The 18,849-nt window shown below is 43.5% G+C and overlaps 1 protein-coding gene across 1 annotated transcript in view; it reads right to left on the bottom strand.

The window, feature by feature from the left end:
- The window catches only part of adamts14 (ADAM metallopeptidase with thrombospondin type 1 motif, 14), a 31,791-nt gene that overhangs the window by 3,433 nt on the left and 9,509 nt on the right, over positions 1-18,849 (bottom strand). Inside the window, exons 3-17 of the mRNA XM_076143656.1 lie at positions 17,156-17,315; positions 15,419-15,615; positions 11,545-11,628; positions 10,704-10,860; positions 7,867-7,972; positions 6,058-6,201; positions 5,813-5,945; positions 5,343-5,456; positions 5,057-5,205; positions 3,602-3,774; positions 3,219-3,352; positions 2,331-2,454; positions 1,364-1,444; positions 271-434; positions 11-176 (exon numbers count right to left, since the gene is read on the bottom strand). Coding sequence (XP_075999771.1) covers positions 11-176; positions 271-434; positions 1,364-1,444; positions 2,331-2,454; positions 3,219-3,352; positions 3,602-3,774; positions 5,057-5,205; positions 5,343-5,456; positions 5,813-5,945; positions 6,058-6,201; positions 7,867-7,972; positions 10,704-10,860; positions 11,545-11,628; positions 15,419-15,615; positions 17,156-17,315 — 2,086 coding nt within the window. The remainder of the gene's footprint in view (positions 1-10; positions 177-270; positions 435-1,363; positions 1,445-2,330; positions 2,455-3,218; positions 3,353-3,601; positions 3,775-5,056; positions 5,206-5,342; positions 5,457-5,812; positions 5,946-6,057; positions 6,202-7,866; positions 7,973-10,703; positions 10,861-11,544; positions 11,629-15,418; positions 15,616-17,155; positions 17,316-18,849) is intronic.

Genomic DNA, 18,849 nt, shown 5'->3' with positions numbered 1-18,849 from the left:
ACTAACTGACCTCCCCCACAAGGTTTGGAGCACTGAGACCAGCTCTTTAGTGCCCACTCATAGGTGTCCAGCTCCGCCAGAAGAACATTGTTGTTTGTAATGAGCGGTAAGAGGTCTTCGTGGATGATGTACTTGTATGTCAAGCTGACTTTCGAATCTTCCTCCTGAGGGATCACCTGGACGAGGAATAGAAGAAGCTTTACAGTAAACATGCAACCGACTCAAAGCTCAAAGATCAGCTTCCAGACTCTGTGAAGCCGGGTCACTCACCAGCACCACGATGCCCTCGTGAAGAGGACCGTCCGTTTTCAGGTTCTCCTTTTCACCGTCAATGGAATACTCCCACTGCAAACCGTTTTCAATGAAAGTCTTCGTCTCTGCCTCTTCGCTCTTTGCGTTCAATATGAAGTTTCCAGTAACTTGATTCTTCACAGCTGTCAGTAATGAGGGAAAATGAAAAGAACATGTTTTTTTTTATGCGTGCACGGTGAAGAAGAATGTCTGCACGCTAAGTGGCGTGCACTTTTCGGTTTGTTTCATTCATTGAAATCTTGGCAAAAGTGGAAAGAAACACAGAGTCGAGCCCCAAATGACTCTGAGATTCTTCTTTCTTGCTGGGAACGTGTCAGTATGTATTTTGAGATGTTTGGCATTGTGGTAAGCCAGCAGTAATACTCCCAAGTTGTGTGTCATCTCTTCTTCCTATGAGCTAATAAAAGCCAGAGAGGAAAAGAGAGAAGAGAGGAGAGAGGAGAGGAGGGTTTGGCCCGACGCCATGGCGATGCTGACTCACCCTTGATCAGTCACACAGAGAGCTATTGTACCTCAGAGATACGAGTCTCCCTCCTCTCTCTCTCTCACTCCTGCTCTCACACCTGAAAGCGTTCAGCAAGTCTTCTCCATCACACTGTGACACCTTCATCATCACACTGTCCTTCAGCTCCTAACTGTACGTGAACGCTTGCGGCTAAAAACGTATGGATTTTTCATCACGGCCTTGTCTGAGGGGACTCGTCGGCTGATTGAACTCATCGACAAATGAAATATCTCATCTGGAAAATGACTGGTGATTACCCTCGTCTTTATGGTGTCAAGTGTGAAATAGGTTTTCACAGTTATTATTATTATTATTATTATCTGCCGTCTACAGCAGAGACCAGCAGCAATTACAGTAAAGAGGATCTTACATCAGATGATCTCACACACATGATCTCACACACACACTGTCACAAATGTCAGCCTATTGTACAATTGGATGCAAAGGCACTCGTGTCCGTAAAATTCTACATTTCATACAATTCCATCAATAATACCCGGCGATGTAATGATCATGTGTTTGTAAGTGTTAATAAGTCAAACTCACCAATTATGTGAGGGGAGGTCTCGTTCTCCTCGATAACAATGTGACGAGCTCCGATCGGGATGTCGAACATTTTCAGCATCCCTGATGAGACCAGAGCACCCACGCACACACACACACACACACACACACACAGGCTGTCAGGGTCGATTGAAACAGCGGGCCCTCGTTTGTTAGAGAGAAATAACAGCCAATTATTTCTAAATCTTGCAACCAACTGAACATATTATTTGTCTTTTGACTGATGACATAATCATTATATAACACGAGTGGACATTTTAATGAAGCCAATTGACTTTGTTAGCCACTTGGAGAAAGTTCCTCAAACTCAGCTTTAGCAAGAGTTTATGTTGGGTTAGTTGTGAGATCAACGCCATTATCTGGATTATACTTGCTTTTGACTTCTTGTCAGGCTGGAGCAACAATTTGACAACGAATGTCGCAATCAGGAACAATTTCACAGTTTTTACTCTACGGGCAGATTTGTTTTTGACCATTTTACTGGTTATCACTGGCATCGTGCTGCTCACATCACTTGACAAAAGATGATATCGCTGCCACTCTTTCTGTAAACACAGTGTTACTTCCTGAGGATGCACCTCAAGCAAAGGCAGGATAGATGTGTCAGTTTATACCTTTAACTTTATAGTTCAAGTCCAATCCTGACCAAAGATGCTGCAGTATTTAAGAATGAATCAGAATCATATTTCTAACTTTGACCTTCAGAGACTGCAGCTCATTTCTGCTCATTCAGCGTAGAGTCAACATCACCAGTGAGCTCACTTTGGTGTTGGCTTTGGCTCACTGGAGTTGCATTCTGGGAAAATGAACATTTTTCAGGAATTTTAAGGGCACTGCTCGTACTAAACAAAGATGAAAGAGGAAGGGTGAGAGCTCGGGTCAGCGTCTGATCACCTTTCATGTCCACGCTCAAATCCTCAAATCCCCTCTGCACCTATTTGTCTCCTACCGTTCTTCTTGGGTGTCTTGGTGAGTGTCAGCTTCACTGTGCGACAGTGGGAATTCTCTCCGTCGCACACTCCGCATTTGTCCTCCTGTTTGTAGGAGCCCACCTCCTTGTCGCAGCCGACATGCTGTGAAGAGGGGGAGGGAAGAGGAAAAAAAAGAGGCAAAGACAGTCCATCTGTTCCGTCTGACGTTCAGACCCGTCTGAGATTACTCTGTGGGAAATGACGGCATGGGAACAAACACACCACACATCTGGACCGGAGCCAACTGGCTGCTTTGAGATGATGCATATTGAAAACACACACACACCCAGACAAAACAGGAATCTTGCTATAATACTGAACAACTGGCCTACAGAGAAAACATGTCTCCGATTTATACCCAAGGAAGTAAGGAAGGAATCCAGACAATATTTTGAAATCATAACTGGTTGTTTGTGTTAAAGGGTGTATGTGTGTGTGTGTGTGTTTGTTTAGTCCACAGTGATTATGTCTGACAGAGTTTGGGCTTTGATCTATTTCTCAGATGTATGTTCTCTATTTTGCACCAAATATAAGGGAAAGCTGTTTTTGTTGTTTGCAGATTTACAGATTTACTGATCTTTGGTTTCGGCCACAATCAAAGCAAATCCTGCTAGATTAGTGTGGCTGTGGACTCAGCAGCGCCCCCGTGTGGCGGTCGTGAAACACACCTGGATCGATTGGTTTCAGTAATTTCGTTCATCTCTGACAAAACAGTTTGCAAAATGTCGTTATAGAAAAAGCATTATGTGCAATGCTGAGTGGCAGAATGAGCTCATGGCAGGAAAACAGTAAAAATAACAAGAAATTTGAAGATAGCCACAATAATAACGGTGTGTGTTTGTTGTTAGCGTGTAGTAGTAACGTACCAGACACTCTCCTCGAGCGCACACGCTGAAAGGGTCTGTGTAGCTGCATCGCGTCCCATCATGCATCACCTGGTTCATGAACACCACCTCCCCGGTTTCCTTTGACCGACAGCTCAGTTCACACTTGCGGGCCTCTGCAACACACACACACACACACACACACACACACACACACACACACACACACACACACACACACACACACACACACACAGATAAGCCTCGGTTCCAAAAGTCTCCAGTATATCGTCAGACAGCAGAAGAAAGATATCCCCCACCTCTCCGCCTGTGCTGCCTTATGGGGAATGTATAAACATTAAAAAGTTTCAACTTTGAAGGAAAGTCCAGCTTAACTTATTGTTTGTTCAGTTTTTCAAACGTACCATCTGGATGCTCATACGGCAGCCAGGTGTGCTTGATGTTTTTGTGGTATTTGTTGCTCCTCTGGAGGCATTGCTGAGCTCTGAAGTCCTCATAGGGTCCAGCACACTCCTCTGTGTTGCACATCTGATAGTCAAAAGTGGAGCCGGGACAATCTCGACCACCGTACGCAGGCCTGGTGCCGGACAGAGAGACAAACAAGCTCAAACGCAGGCAAGCAGAGGACGGATTCAAAAGTTGAAATTAAAGGAAAGTGAAAGGCTGGTCTTCTATTTCAACTGTCTCGGATAAAAAATGGGAAAACTGCAAAAGAAGGGTCCTCCATCTCCGAAATCCCACTTCCATCTTGGCCAATGCATTGACTTCGGACGTATAGCTCTGTATAATTTTGTCCTATACTTGTCCTATTCTAGCCAAAAGTCACAAATGTATAATGTGGTAACGGACGAAAGCTGATGTATTAGGTCAAACAATGCTCTTGGTGGATGAGTAGGAAGAGTTTTTCCGTGTTTTCTTTCCCCAAGCAGAGCCCCTGAAACACTTGTTCCTGAGAGCACAATGGATTGTATAAAAGGGTTTGGTTAAGGGTTTGGAACGGTTTCAAGAGCGCTTTACCAGGTCTTTTCCGTGGGAGGAGAGCGAGATTAACTTGAACTGGAAAATGTGAAATGGCTTATTAAAGTCACAACAACAGAGCTGTGGAGGGGGCATGTGTGCGCCAGACTTTCCAACCGTATCAAGCAGAGACAAAGCTCGCTGCTAAAGTGCACGCTTTGTTATATCCCTGATTTGGGTGAGGTTGAAAACGTGTGTTTCCTCCACTCGCTCCGGTTTCCTCCGTAAAGTCAAGCAGCTTAGGGGACATTGGAAACTGTAATTTTCCCACTAGGTGTGAATGGGAGCGTGACTTTGTTGTCTCTCTCACTGTGTGTGTGTGTTTGCTCTGTGATAGACTGGCTGATAAGTGGGTGATGGACTTGAGAGTCCAATGACAGCTGAGCTCCGAAAGTGACCCTGAAAGGTGAAGCAGCTATGGAGAATGGATGGATGGATGGATGGATGGATGGATGGGTGATAGCAGTAATGTGAATGTCAACAGAGGCATTGGGATCCATTAAAATCACATGAATCGGCAGCAGATTCTTTACATTTAGTTGTTGTCTGTGTATTTACAGGTATTATACAGCTATTTAGTTTGAGAGCGATCATAGTTTGTTCTTTTAGTAACCGGTGGTGACGTGACCCTTTAGGATCACAGACTGCACCTTTTATTAAAGAGCTAAAGGCTGGGATTTGACTTTCTTATGAGCTATTTTTACATGATGGTGCTGCTACTTTCACTGAAGTCAAGGATCTGTATTTAAACCATTCGGTCACTGAGTATGGGAGCCACTGTGTTTTCTTTTCCACTCCTTGCACACCCAGAAGCCGGGTTTCCTCTTTGCCGCAGCACTCACGAAGGGTTGTTGCACTGTCGGCTCCGAGAGCGGATTCCACCCCCGCAGGTCCTGGAGCAAGAGCTGTACTTGGACCAGGAGCTCCAGCTGCCGTCGTGGCCTTGAGGCTCCTGACTGGATCTCCAGATACAATGGCCCTTAAAGCACCACTTAAAAAAGACACAGAAAGATAAATAGAGATCAAAAAGTCCAGCACAGAATTTCTATTACATGAAATCCACTCCACTTTGTCATTACGGAAGAAAAGCATTGAATGATTCTGAAGCGATTCTGTGACGTCTCCCACCTTTCCGGGCGCACACTCTGTCCCATCCACTGGAGGCCCTTTCTTGGTTTTACAGAAGTACTGGTTGTCAGGGTGGCTGCACCATAATTGCTTGCATGGATCATAAGTTCGAAACTGAAAGAGGAAACAGACATTATTGGCTTTGTTATAAATGTCTCACTCTCACATTCTAACTAATCAAACGTAGCAAAGTCTTGCATTTCTATAGCAGCGGGTCTGACTCAATGTATTTTCCAGACTTGGACCGGACTCCAACTTGCTGAACTGGAACTTAAAATAAGACTTTGACCTCTGACTTGTGACTTTTAACTCGGTAAGACTTGACAGCTTCCTAAAACTTCCTAAAAGAATCGTACAATTACAGAAACATTACATCATTAAGTTATATCTTTGAGTTGTCTTGATTATATAGTCCTGGAAAATAATAAAAAAGATCTATAAGCAATATACAATTGGTGTGACGGACTTACAGCGGTGCACATTTTGTAACCCACGCCAAAATCAAAGCGACACTGCTCATCCATCGAATAATTGATTCCAGGGAGTTCGGGAAGCTTTGGCCACTTGTGTTCGAAAGGATCGTCCAGGAGGCAATCATAAGAGCTGATGAAAACATAAACACATGTGTGAACGCCGTCCCAGCGCACAAACACCAATGAGAAATCAATAAGCCATCAAGTCCCTCGTCAGTTATGCTCAATCAAACGGGACGTACTGGATGTATCGATTGAGCTCCTGCTTGCTACAACGCGACCAGTGGTAACGGTGGAAAGCAGCTTGGACCAGCGGCGCCATGATGCTGCCCATACTGGTCTCGTCGGCACATCGATTCCCTTGACCGTCGTGCTCCATTCCTAACCTGATGAGCCAACAAACACAAACACACTCATGACATTGAAGCTGCAACCTAAGCCCCCCCTTATTTTTGCAGTAATGTTTCTTCTAGAAGACAGACTGACGCTTGTACAATCCACCACACATCCCCACGTTACAAAAGGAGAAAGAATAATGTTCCCACGCGACCAAATACACTGTACAGTTCCCCGCAGAGAGGATAAAAAAAGACATAAAGAAAAGAGAGTGCACTTTAAAAGCGGGAAAAATCATAGAAAGGTCATCAGGAAACAGCACACTGTGAATTCTGCTGTGGGTCATCAGTGGGTAGTGCTTCCGCTTGGGAACCGGAGGGTTGCCGGTTCGAGCCCCTGCTGAGGTGCCCCTGAGGTGCCCCTGAGCAAGGCACCGAACCCTCAATTGCTCCCCCCTCTGCGAAGGGTGGTAATGTAATGTAAGTCGCTTTGGATAAAAGCGTCTGCCAAATGATCGTAATGTAATGTAATGTAAGGGAACAACACAGGGAACATGTTTCTGTTCTTCAGCGCCAAGACATGGAATGAGATGTGGCCCCTGTCAATACAATCGCATGTGATGACAGCAGTTAAGTGTTGTTGCTTTACCCTATAGAACGCAATTGCAACCGCAGATGAGCGTCTACGGATGGAAGATGGAATAGAAGTGAGCGAACGAGAAAGCTGAAAAGAATGTACAATAACGTATAGGTATAAACGGTTTGGGCCCAGCCAAACACTAAATTGGCACCAGCATTAATGGAAAAAAGAGAATCTCGTTTCGGGATCACTGGTGGACCGGTGGACAGACAAAGCAGACGAGCATCGGTATGAGGGAGGAGCTTTGTTGATGCTGATGGAGGTTTGTTTGTGTGATCACCATTTATCTTAAAGGCAAATAATAATAAAGGCTATAGAAGAGCAATCCCGCTGATTAAATTACATCTGTCGCATGTTTGTGGATAGCAGGGAGAGATGGAGAGAGGGAAAGAGAGAGAGACTAATGGAGAGTGACAGGAGGCAGGAGGATTGTGTGAAAAGATTGAAAGTGAGCAATGTCAGACCATACGCATGAAGGGCAAACACCCTCTCTGAGTTCTGATAGAGGAACAGTAATGTAACGGTAATTGGCCTGTAATGGACCAACAGCTATACAAGCATTTACGCAATTAAAATGTCAGGAACATGCAGAAAGACCTGGAAATAACCCTGAAGAAATCACAAATAACAGGAATAAGAAGTGGACGGGAGATGGGAGTAAGATGGGAATAACACCTTTAAACCATGTTGACTGATTCTAATAGAATTTTGTGAAAGTTAAGCTCAAAAAAAACAATTCCTGTATTTTTTGTTGGCATTCTTGTATATTTTTTTGCCATTTTCTCCCCAAGCCACTGTACTTATAGGAATGCAGGACTCTCTTTATCTGTGACTGGATCATATCTGTATATGATCAGGGAGACTGCGACTTTCCAATTCTTCTTTTGGAAATACATGCATCTACTTGTCCAGGGCTATGAGGTGGTTAGATGTGTTGTTCTGCCAGATGTCTCTTCCTGTGATTACAGACTACAGTCACACAGTTTTAGACCACATATCAGTATCAGCTCAACAGGTTGCATTTTTATTTTAGCAAAGATTATAGGAGCCGCTTTCATCTTCACGCCATTACTCACACATGGCCTGTTTCGTGAGCGACCACAAAGGCGGAGGAGAAGCCGTCCTCGTGGTTCAGCGTGCAGCTCCTCAGTGGGTGGCACATCCCTGTCACCGGAGCGTAACCTGGGCAACAGAAAGACCACACAGCCCTAATAATGAAGTACCAGGTTGAAGGCTGTGGCGTTCCCATGCAGAGCTGATGAACATGGAGGAAAACTCTTGCTGTGATGCTGAAGTTAGAGTCACAGTTCATTCGATACATGGAGAAAATCTTCTATAGGCTGCATTTTTACGGATCTGCTTCTACTCTTTCTCGCTGCAGCACCACTGTGCACATTGACAGTTTGAGGCCCTGTCTCTGGCACACACTGGCCAATCATTGAATCCCTAGACTTGGACTTCTTTCCGATGCTTTTAGACTTAAGTACAGTGAGACATCTTCTTTTTAGATTTGAGAATTCTCTAGAAATACAATTTGAAATGTGTAGAAGAAGTTAAGCGGTTCTGAAAAAGCCCAAAGCTCCTGTTGGACAGCTTGTTTACTGAATATCTCCTCATTATATGTGAACGAAAGCTCTAATAAACAGCAGCAAACATAACACAAAACACAATCCGCTTCACCACACACAACAAACATTAAGCAAAGCACATACACTGAACAAAACTCGATCAAGATGTGTGCAGCCATTCAGCTTAGCGCGCTTGGCTTGGTTCAGAAGCACGGTCTGGCCCTTTTTTTTTGTTTTGGTGAAGGCTGGTTTGTGGATAATTCCATGCGATCTGACCGTGAGAAGACTTTTGGCATGCAGGTAAAAAAAGCAGAAAATGCAGAGGACAGAGCTGAATGAAAAGACTCCTCGAAAAGCATGTTCGTTATTTTGGAGAGAAAGATCTGCAGCAAGCTACTTCAGTCGTACCGTTTTGGATTTTGCTATAGCATGATGATAATGACGATGATGGTGATGATGCTACTTTATGAAGGAAGGCAAGATGGTTCATGGTTTTATTCCGACTGACAAAATTCACGAGGATGTTTTGTGCCGGAAGTGAAAAAGCCAAACCATGAAATCAGCTGTGTGGCGTGACTCTTTATCTGACGGGCAGATAAAGGTGTTCAGGAGAATGCGGCTCACATTCTCATGAAGAGGCCGGTGAAAGCTTCAAAGCGAAAAAAGGAGCGGCAATAGCTTGGCTCAACCAATGTTACTGGCTACAGCTGATAAATGGATGAGGAGCCATGTTTTAGGTACTGCCACTTTAAGGCTTGCTTTGTTCTGATTGGCCAGTTGTGTCAGGCCCCAGCTGCCAACACTCACAAGACTCGTGACTCAAAGGCAAAGACAATTACTGGATGCATTTCTATATGTTTTAACCTCAAACATGACACTTTGACAATGTTAAACATACAACAAATGCTGTATTACATCATAAACATAAGCGTAATGACATAAATGCACCAGTTAGGCTATATTTTATGTGAATGATTTGTGTTATGTCTGAAAATATTTAACCATTTCCTGTGGAGCAACTCTGGACTGAACAGCACCACCATGTGGCCATTTATATAGCGCATAATCTCATTTTAGAATAATTGTTGGTCATGATTCCAGAACTTTTCTATGAGACCATTGCTAGCTAAACACATGTTCTGATATATTAAACTGTCTCACAAATGTCCCAATGTTGGACTACTTTGCATTAGCCTAATTTCTTAATGGTTTTATTTTACATACCGGACCATTTTCCTGCAAATGGGCAAAATTCTCATTGGTATTGCTTGTTTCAAATTGCTTTGAGTGGTGAGTGTATTGTGCAACAACAGCTAAGTCCATGAATATTATCAGACCAATCAGCATATTATTCAAAAGTGTATTTTGAAAAATGTAACATTTTGTAGTTTTAAAGTAAGAAATTGCTGATAATGTGGAGTCTTGGGGTGCTTTATAGTTATTTAATGGAAATTTCACAAAAATGGTCATTTGCAGTTTTGCAGTCTCACCATAAACTCTACACTTTACTTTTCAACCATTTCCCAGCCTGGAATCTGTGTTTGGATATAGAATCTACCATCCCACAGCAAACCTCTGGCAGGAGAGTGTGAGTCTGCCCATGACCCTGAGACACAGCACCCAGTCCCACCCACCACACTGCAAGGTGCCTTAGAACCCGCTGTGTTGTGAACACAACACAACTGCAGCTATGGCAACATCCGAAGGTGCGAGAAGCACGGCAGGTAGTTTCTGATTATCCTTTAAACATGACACGTGTGCTTTAAAGTTAAAAATATACATAAGTCAACGAGAGGCATTGAACACTAGCACAGAGGACGTTTGTTCACACTGTCACTGTTGTGTGCTCGTCGTGGTTAAACTGCTCACTTCAAATTCTGTGAAAGATCATCTCACTTTTGAAGTGCTGGAAAGAAGAAATACAGCATGAGACAAATGCTTCATTGATAACATGTATCCGTGTAATGAATGCATACATGTATTGTTAGGACACGTTAATCTTGACCAATATATACTTAAATATATATGTGAAATAACAGTTTAGAATAAGAAACATACATTTCTGTTTTTTCTCTACATGCCAAAAAACCTTCTTTACCATAATGAATCCATTTTCATACCCAGGGTGGCATCAATGTCGAGTCAGCAAGGTTTTGGAAAACTGATCACTTATTACTTTTATGTGAAGTCGCTGCTGGGAGGATAGTGGCGTTAACTTCAGTTGCAGCGGCCTCTTTAGGTTTCCGCTGACCTTACCTGGGCAAGACTTGAAGCCAACCCCTTGTGAATGGAAGCAGATATCAGCACTCAGTCTGCACAGGCCTCGATCGAGAAAAATACAGTACCTTGCATACCTGCGGGACCAAAATCTTGCCTTGTGAGGAAGATGGCATGGTCGTGGTATTCGGAGTGTTCCGGGTCGCGGCGCTGCTGCGTGTTGGCCCACCGGCACACCTGTTCCAGGCTGCGGGATGGGTTACCACGCTCGATCAGGCTTATAGACTGCAATACAAGAAGGAGAACAGGTTTAGGACCCCAAATGTCTGGAATCTGAATTTTTTTTCTACTAATATAAAGACATACACACTACAAGGTTGACTGAAAAGTTCTGAGTTGAGCACAGAAAGGTTCTTCCCAGGGGTTTAGTAGTATTTTTATTTTTATATATAATAGCCTCTCTCTACATCTTCTTTTTTTGCACGGGGATGGATGAATTTGGAACAACAGTGTGTTTTTTCCCAGATTGCATTCAAATTTTCCTGTGTGCACCGACAGCACGAGTTGACTTTAAAATGTTTGTTTGGGACAATTGCAGCTTGTTTGTTCTCTGCACTGAACACAAAATTGCAGTGAAAGCTCAGATAAAAAAAGAGGGACACTGCTGATTGAACAAATTGAACTATAGATGTGGGTTGACCTCAATTTAAGTCTTACTCACCTTCTTTTAAATTTGACACTGTCAGCAATTTCAGATGCAGGATTACATGCTCCTGTACAGATTGGTAAATTGTCTAAAACCCATAATTGCCTTTAACATATAAACTTATATACAGTGAGTATCTGTGAGTAGCAATGTAAACAAATGTAGTAGTAGTAATGTATTGAGATGAAATACTGTAGTTCAAATACATATACTGTATATAAGATTTAAAATATGAGATTTCTTCCTTCTCGTTGTTCCGTCACCTGTCGGTACCCGACCATTATCATGCGGACGAGGACAATGTTGATGTTTGTTCCCAAAGATTCGTCATGATAGATTTCATCAACCTGAATGGAGAAATGAAAGAAAGGGCATCTGAAAAAAACAGTAGACATGAAAAATGACACAGTAATAGTCACAGCCTGACTCATCAGAAGGCAAAGGGACGGCAAGATTACATACATCAGAACAGAGAACTTTCAGTACAGAAGTCAGAGTTTCTTAATGGAGTGCAGGCAGTGCTGAAGAATAGAATATAAACACAGAGGAATAACACTTACATAGTGGTAATTAGGGCCATAATAAGTAACTATGGCAACTAAAGACTTGGAATGACATGAGCCCATACCAATTTAGTGTCATTTCCGCTCCTTTGATGCAAATGCTCATAAATTAGAAGCAGGAGATGTGACCATTCACCAGATGTATTTAAAGGCTTTTAGCAAGAACACTCAAGAACACATTTGCCCTCCTGCCATTCAATGATTATATTCCATTTTCTTGTAGCTTTTAAGCCTCTGTAGACGTCAAATAGGTCATATCTGACATTGGCACGTGTGCAGATCAATGTCGGTTCAGAGAAAAATGAAAAGATTTCAATATTATCTGCTATTTTTTGTGCTATGAAGACGTATAGGCCCCATTTACACATTGATTCTGTAAGTGACATGTACGTTGTGTCCCAAGCGTCTCCCACTCTCAATAATGAAGTTATTTTGAATTAGTTTGAGTTAGTTACCACTTGCTATGAATGGCAATCTTGAAGAATGCAATAAAAGCCGTCAGCAATACAACCGAATAAACGACACATTCAGACATCAGTGGAATGTGACATTAGAATCGTGATGAAATGTGTAATTTGTTATGGTTGGGACATTGGCAACCGTCCGTCCAAACCAGCGTTGTTACGCAATGAGAAAAAAAGCCCGAGCTGGAAATGTGACAACTGCCATTTGGCTTTTGTAATAACCCTGTGGAATGTGGATGCTTAATGGAAGCGCCATGCGATATCCCATTCAAATCCCAATTTCCTTTTGAGCATACTTCTTCCTCAAATGATCGTGACATGTCAGCGCTCCTCTGAGGTCACGCCGAGTCAATCAACAGCTTCGCTTTGTGCCGAGTTAACAGATGGATATCAATAAGTCATTAAGTAGGGCAGACATGTTGGTAATGGATTGTGATCCTGGACTGGCTGACTCTGCGCTGGTAAACATGGAGTCATTCCGCTTCACAAAGCAGCCTCACATTTCTCCACATGACTTCTAACCCTGTCTCTGAGGGAAAACATATGTTTTACAACCGGCCTTTTAAGGAAAGTGGGCTCACCCTCTCAACACATACAGTATTGATCTAACGTGTTGCCGTGTTACAAGCTTAGAAAATAATATATGCAACAATATTTAACATGAGTTTGGTCAAGAATCAAACCTTTACTAATGTAACTTGTTAGTATCATGTCTCTGCTGGTCTCCTGTTCATAACATGCAGGCCTGATCTGGCAGAGGTTATTGATTTTCTTTGACACAAATAACAAGAGGCCCGAGGTGATGCCCAGTGTTTTCATTAACACAACCCCAGAGATCCTGAATAAGCTGTGATCTTCATCCTGTCCTTTAACCTTTGCAGCTGCTAATGATTAAAGCATCTGTGCGGGACTTAGACGGCGGAAATTGCACTCCTACGCAACGGGGCCGCGTTTGTGAGCAAATATCTGCATAATTAAAAGGAATTCACCATTTCCACACGGACAAATAAACAATCGATTGTCAAAGCGGCAACATGTGGTCAGACTTCAGACTAAAAAAATCAGATATGTATCCCGTATCTGCCAATGTGAGAATCATCCAAACACATGGATTAGAATGTCCTTGCCATTTTTGCATGCCTGTCACACTTTGTCCACATGTGAGGCTGCAATCACTGCTGCACATGCCCAAATCATTTTGGACCTTGCTTTTGCAAAATTGCTTTGGAGGCCGTGGCGTCTAAATTGTTCATCCGCTGTGGCGTTTTGTTCACCTCAGTTTGAGAAAATAAACCCTTGTCTGCACCGTGCGAGGCATCTAATAACAACAATCAACATAAAATTGTCTAAAATTGCACACAAATATACCTGCACTTAAGATGTCAGACACGATAACAAAAGCCAGAGATGTCGAAATGTGTTCAACATTGCAAACAGAAAAACAACGTGCCGCAGCCCAGACAAAACTTTATCAGTGATGAATGCCTATCTTTTCTCAAACATTCAAATGTGCTCGGGTATGTGGGACAACACCCCAAACATTTAAGAAAATATTGCACTCACAGAAGCCCATTCAGGCCTATTAAACGATGCTGTGAAGAAGGCGCCAATGACCTCAAGTTCTCCCTGATTTGTTATGAACTCAAATTCCCAGACTGCTCTATACTGACCTATATACTTGTATTTATGTTGGCTACTAAACAGAGAAGCTGTTGAGAAAAGGGGACAGCATCAAAAAATAGCATCCTAACTGTTCCATATGGCGACCTTTTGAAAGACTGACTTCTCTTCTTTTTGACTTATTTTTCATGACAAGCATCAGCCATTCAGGTTAGGAAACGTTCTGTACGTTGACAAAATGAAGCCGGGTTTTACCGAAAAGGATGGGACCGGCCCCACAGCCCACGTACATGAAGATGATTACAAAGCCAGGAGGAGCACGCGGCGGGCTGGAATCGGACTGTTATGACTGAAAATGAGAGAAGCAGCTGTGTCCGACAGGCGCGAGGTATCCCTGGCTTGTGTACAGCGTCACATCGACGTGGACAAAACCTGGCCTGCCCTCGAAACAACGCGGCCTTTGTGCGGCAGTCACCTTGGTTTTCACGCAGACAGGATGTTCAGTAATCAATCCCTCGGGGGGAGTTTCTCCAGGTGGTACTACACATTCTCCAGCCACGGAGAAGGGATTCAGAGGGATTTGGAGTGGGCAGAGCTCTTTCAGACACAGCAGGCATGTGGCTTACAAGTGCAACACAACAGTTTTGACCCTCATTCCTTTAAACTGCACCGTTATGGAGGTGATAAAGTTCTCCCGTCTACTATTTTGTCACTGAAGTTGACACGTTTGTTGCTCTTTTCTGTAAGAGTTCTATCATTTCTAAACTACGACCAAAGTGACCAAACACTAGACACAGAGGACAATTAGTGCACTCTGCATTTCACAGGATAATCAGCCAAGGCCATTAAAAATAAAAACAGAAATCTCTCTCTGCCAAAGCCATTTGAGGAAGGAATGTGAATATAATATCCTAATTATATAAACACATCGTACCCTGTGAGCCGGGCTCTGCAGGGCCAGTGGACCTCTGGCACTGGTTTCCCCTCCTGTGACCGCCCTGTGCAGCTCCCAGTCAACTTCCTAATTGGTCTAGTGCAGCTAATCAGACCACCATGTTGGGTCCAAATGGTAACTGTTACAGAGTGAAACCAGCACCCTGTGAAAATCTGACTTGGGAGGATTTGGGTGCAATAAGCAGATTATGGTGGTAGGAGCTGGTGGAAACCATAATGAATGAGCTGAGGGTTTCTCATCGGTAATCCAAAAAGAGCCAGTGGAGCTGAGGAATATGGGGAGTGTGGCAACACCTGACGTCTGAGAGAACCAGGAGAGGAAAAATCAAGGGCTGGTTTCTTACACATGGAATATTTAATTTGGTCCTTTAGTTTTTAATGATGTACCTGGATCCTCTAATCAAAGAAGTCTAGACACAAAGTTTCCAGCTTACTGGAGCCTAAACTGGACCGCCTGAGTAGAAGCAAACTCCAATGAGACATTTAAGATTTAAATACATAATGTAGCAATGGCAAATAGGATCAAATGGACTTACTATGTTCATGAGAGTGAGCACATAGTTTTGCACGTGCTCCTTGCCGTGGAAGCGAACCACCGAGTCGTCCACGGCAAGCAGGACCTCGATGTTGTAGTCGTCTTTCTTAGCGTGCCTCCGCTTGCGTTCGGACTCTGACAGTTTGTGTTCGACCAGGTCCAGCGCGGCGGGGAGGTCAGCGATGCCAAAGTCTGCCACTGCAAAGCACAACCAAGACACAGACAAGTCAATGTGCAGAGTATGAAAACGTCTTATTCCAGTTTCTTGAGAGGTAATATTCAGTATACGCTTGTGTCAAACATGAAAACATGGTTCTGTGTTTCTGAGCGGATGAGCAGGAGAAATCATGGCTCTGGGACTGATGGGGTTGTGTGTGTTTCTAAGCCACTCGATCTCAATTCAAAACACTCTCCCTAGACTCATAAATCCTCGGCCTGTGGAGTCAAGAGTTAGAAGTGTATTTCCTCCTGCCCCACATTCAGCCCAGCTATAATATGTGCATTCACAACATGAATCCCCAGCTGACTCACGCCCAGTCCAGAGAACATTCATCCTTGTCACAAAGCACGGGAGCCGAGAATTCATGGAAATACCTAAACTGAACTTGTTTGGATTGTACAAACACACCAACTGAGTCAAAGGCAGAGACAGCCACGCGCTCAACAGACTGGAGGAAGAACAGAAATCTCTTAAGACAAACAGTGCTGCTGCAATAATCGCAGCACCTTATCATTTCCCTGCAGCATTCACTGTCGGAACAATTGTGTCTGGAGATCAAACTTAGCTGTTCAAATATTCATGAAGAGGTAAAGCTTTGGTGTGTGTGTATATTATCACACTGCACAGAGATGCACTGGTGAGATTGCAGGGCAGCGAGATAGAACAACAACGCATGCATCCTAAAATTGATTTTACAGGTATAATCTACACATTTAACATTTATCTTTAAGATTTCTGTCAAGATGCGGGACTAAAAGCATATTGAGAAAGGAGCGAAAGCGTGATGAAAAAAGGTAAAATGTATTAAATATGAAAGGGTGGAAGTTCACCGTCTGGAGAAAAATCTAATCTCAGCCATCCGTGTCACCAGAGTGGAGCCTATATAGACAAAAATTGTCTCCGTTTCTCCCTTTTTAAAGCCGCAGACGCTTAGAAAAAAAGGAAAAAGAATAATAGGGCCGCGAGAGTCATCCGCCAGATGCTCACGCTTATTGTTGTGGCGAGGAAGACGTATAAAATGAAGTTGTGATGAAGTTTCAGCCGTGCGACGGAGGAGGAGGAGTAGGAGGAGGAGGAGGAGAGCCCAAACCCTCCTACAACTACACAACTACCGCAGGACCAAAGGAGCACTTCACTTCAATCACCTGAGAGGGAAAATAGTCGATCATAAGTAAAAAGTACTTTGGTTGAAGCATTTGCAGCACACGGAGAGGGAAGGATAGGCACAAAGGCAGGAAGAGAAGACAGAAGAAAGGGGAAGAAGAAATGAAGTAGAAAGAAAGTACATTTCAACACTTTGACTTGAGTAAAAGTACTTTGTTTCCTTTCCTCCTCTGCTGATCTCAGTGGAATGGAGCAGAATTGGTGGCTGTCTTACAAAGATACACTTTACAATTACACAATCTTTGCTTTTATGTTCACCCCCCATACACACAGAGACACACACACAGACTTTCCACTGACATCATGCGCCCTCCCTCCCTCCCTCCTCCTCTTCCTCCTCGCCCCCTTGCCTACCTTCATTGTGGAGGTCCTCCCTCCTCCTTTGGCCCGTTTCCCGCCTAATGGCCGACCTGCGGTACACCACGTGGACACGCCCTTTCACTTCCACATCCTGCTGGCCCTTCTCGAGGGGCTCGATGAAGAACTCCCCATTATCAGTCCGGATCAGACCTGCCTGGAAAAAGAGGATTCCAAATTAGCGCAACCCCCTCCTCTCCCTCTCTCTCCCTCTCTCTCTCTCCCTCTCTCTCTCTCTCTCTCTCTCTCTCTCTCAGTAATCGTAGTGGAGCCAGTAATTACAGTGTGCCTGATCAATTGGAAGATTTGGTAAAGGGCTGAATGTGGGGAATGACACAGGTACGCACAATTTGGGGATTCAGCTATTGCAAGTTTTCCAATCCCTTCACCAAGATTTATTGAGTGTCACCATGATTTCACCCTAAATGAGATGATGGGGAGCAATGTCTCCATCCAGCTGCATGTTTCCATCTGCTTTATGTTTGTAATCTATTTAAGGAAATCCCCTCTCCTGGATACTCTTCCATACTTCCCTATCAATCTGCCATCTTCAAGGAATCCCACCATTGACGTTTAGAAGATTTGACATATGATATTTTTTCAACCTGCTTTGCGTATTTTGAAGTATTCATTGAAATCTGCAGTATGAATGTGTTTCTGAATTTTATGGCATGCTTTTGAGGTTTGACAACTATTAAAGGTCTTTGCACCAATCCAGATGTTGATGAACTTGAGTCCTGAAAAGTGCCAGTGTCTCGTCCTTGTCACAACTCTAGCACCTCCTACTGGTCGGTCAGGATGGAGAGGGGTGGGCTCAGAGACGGATAAGGTCAATGGTCTAAAGCAACCTGACCTGTCTGGCTTCAGCTACACCTCAGGTTGACTTTCATAGGGTCGGATCAGGTCTAACTATCAATGGGTCTATTTCCGGACGAGCTCAATTGTTCTTGGGTCTCTTTCAAACCTAATGTCAGGTTTGAGTAAGTTTTCCGCGGGGTGTGTTGAGTGAGCAGTGACTGGACACACAGGAACTAGGCATGATAAAGGGAGCGAACTTTGAATAAAGTGTTGCTTCAAAGATGAAAATTGGTTTTGCTCCTTCTGTGTATGTGTTGATTTCCTTCAGTGCTTTAACTCTGTGACTCTGTGTTGAAAACCAAACCAGCATTGTGGTAACCCTGGTGACATCATGGAGGTAAGTTTCCTTGACTTTCTTTTCCTTTCTCATACAACCACAAAAGTCATTTCCACATGCTGAGTACTCACACATTCCACAATCACATGCTCCTGAAGACCAATAAATTGAATTTAATGTTGCTAAAATTGGTGAAATGCCTGTTTAAACTGCACTCCTATTCAGGCTCTGAGGTTCTTAAAGCACAAATCTACAATCCACTTATAAACAAAAACCTCGCCCACAATATCAAGCATTTTTCTAGAAAGCGAAGTCTCAGTTCGCTGCTAAATGTTTTGAACAGAGAGACTCCAAAGCCTGTCAGCACACACAATCACATCTGCTCCATATCTGCTATTCCCTGCATCTTCCTTTGGCGGCCGGACTGATAGTGCAGCTTCTTGACTGGCAAATGGAAAGAACACATGTGAGAGAGCAAACATTTATCTGCAGAGGTAAACATGCTCTGTCTTAGGCCTCTCTGCTGTATACCCCTGTGTGACTGAAGGTAAATATT

The sequence above is a fragment of the Genypterus blacodes genome, unplaced genomic scaffold, assembly GCF_046128005.1.
Source record: "Genypterus blacodes isolate CSIRO-AG114 ecotype Tasmania unplaced genomic scaffold, CSIRO-AGI_Gbla_v1 ptg000026l_1, whole genome shotgun sequence".
Taxonomy (NCBI): Eukaryota; Metazoa; Chordata; class Actinopteri; order Ophidiiformes; family Ophidiidae; genus Genypterus; species Genypterus blacodes.
The sequence above is the reverse complement of the archived record's forward strand: the minus strand, read 5'-3'. Positions and strand labels throughout refer to the sequence as shown.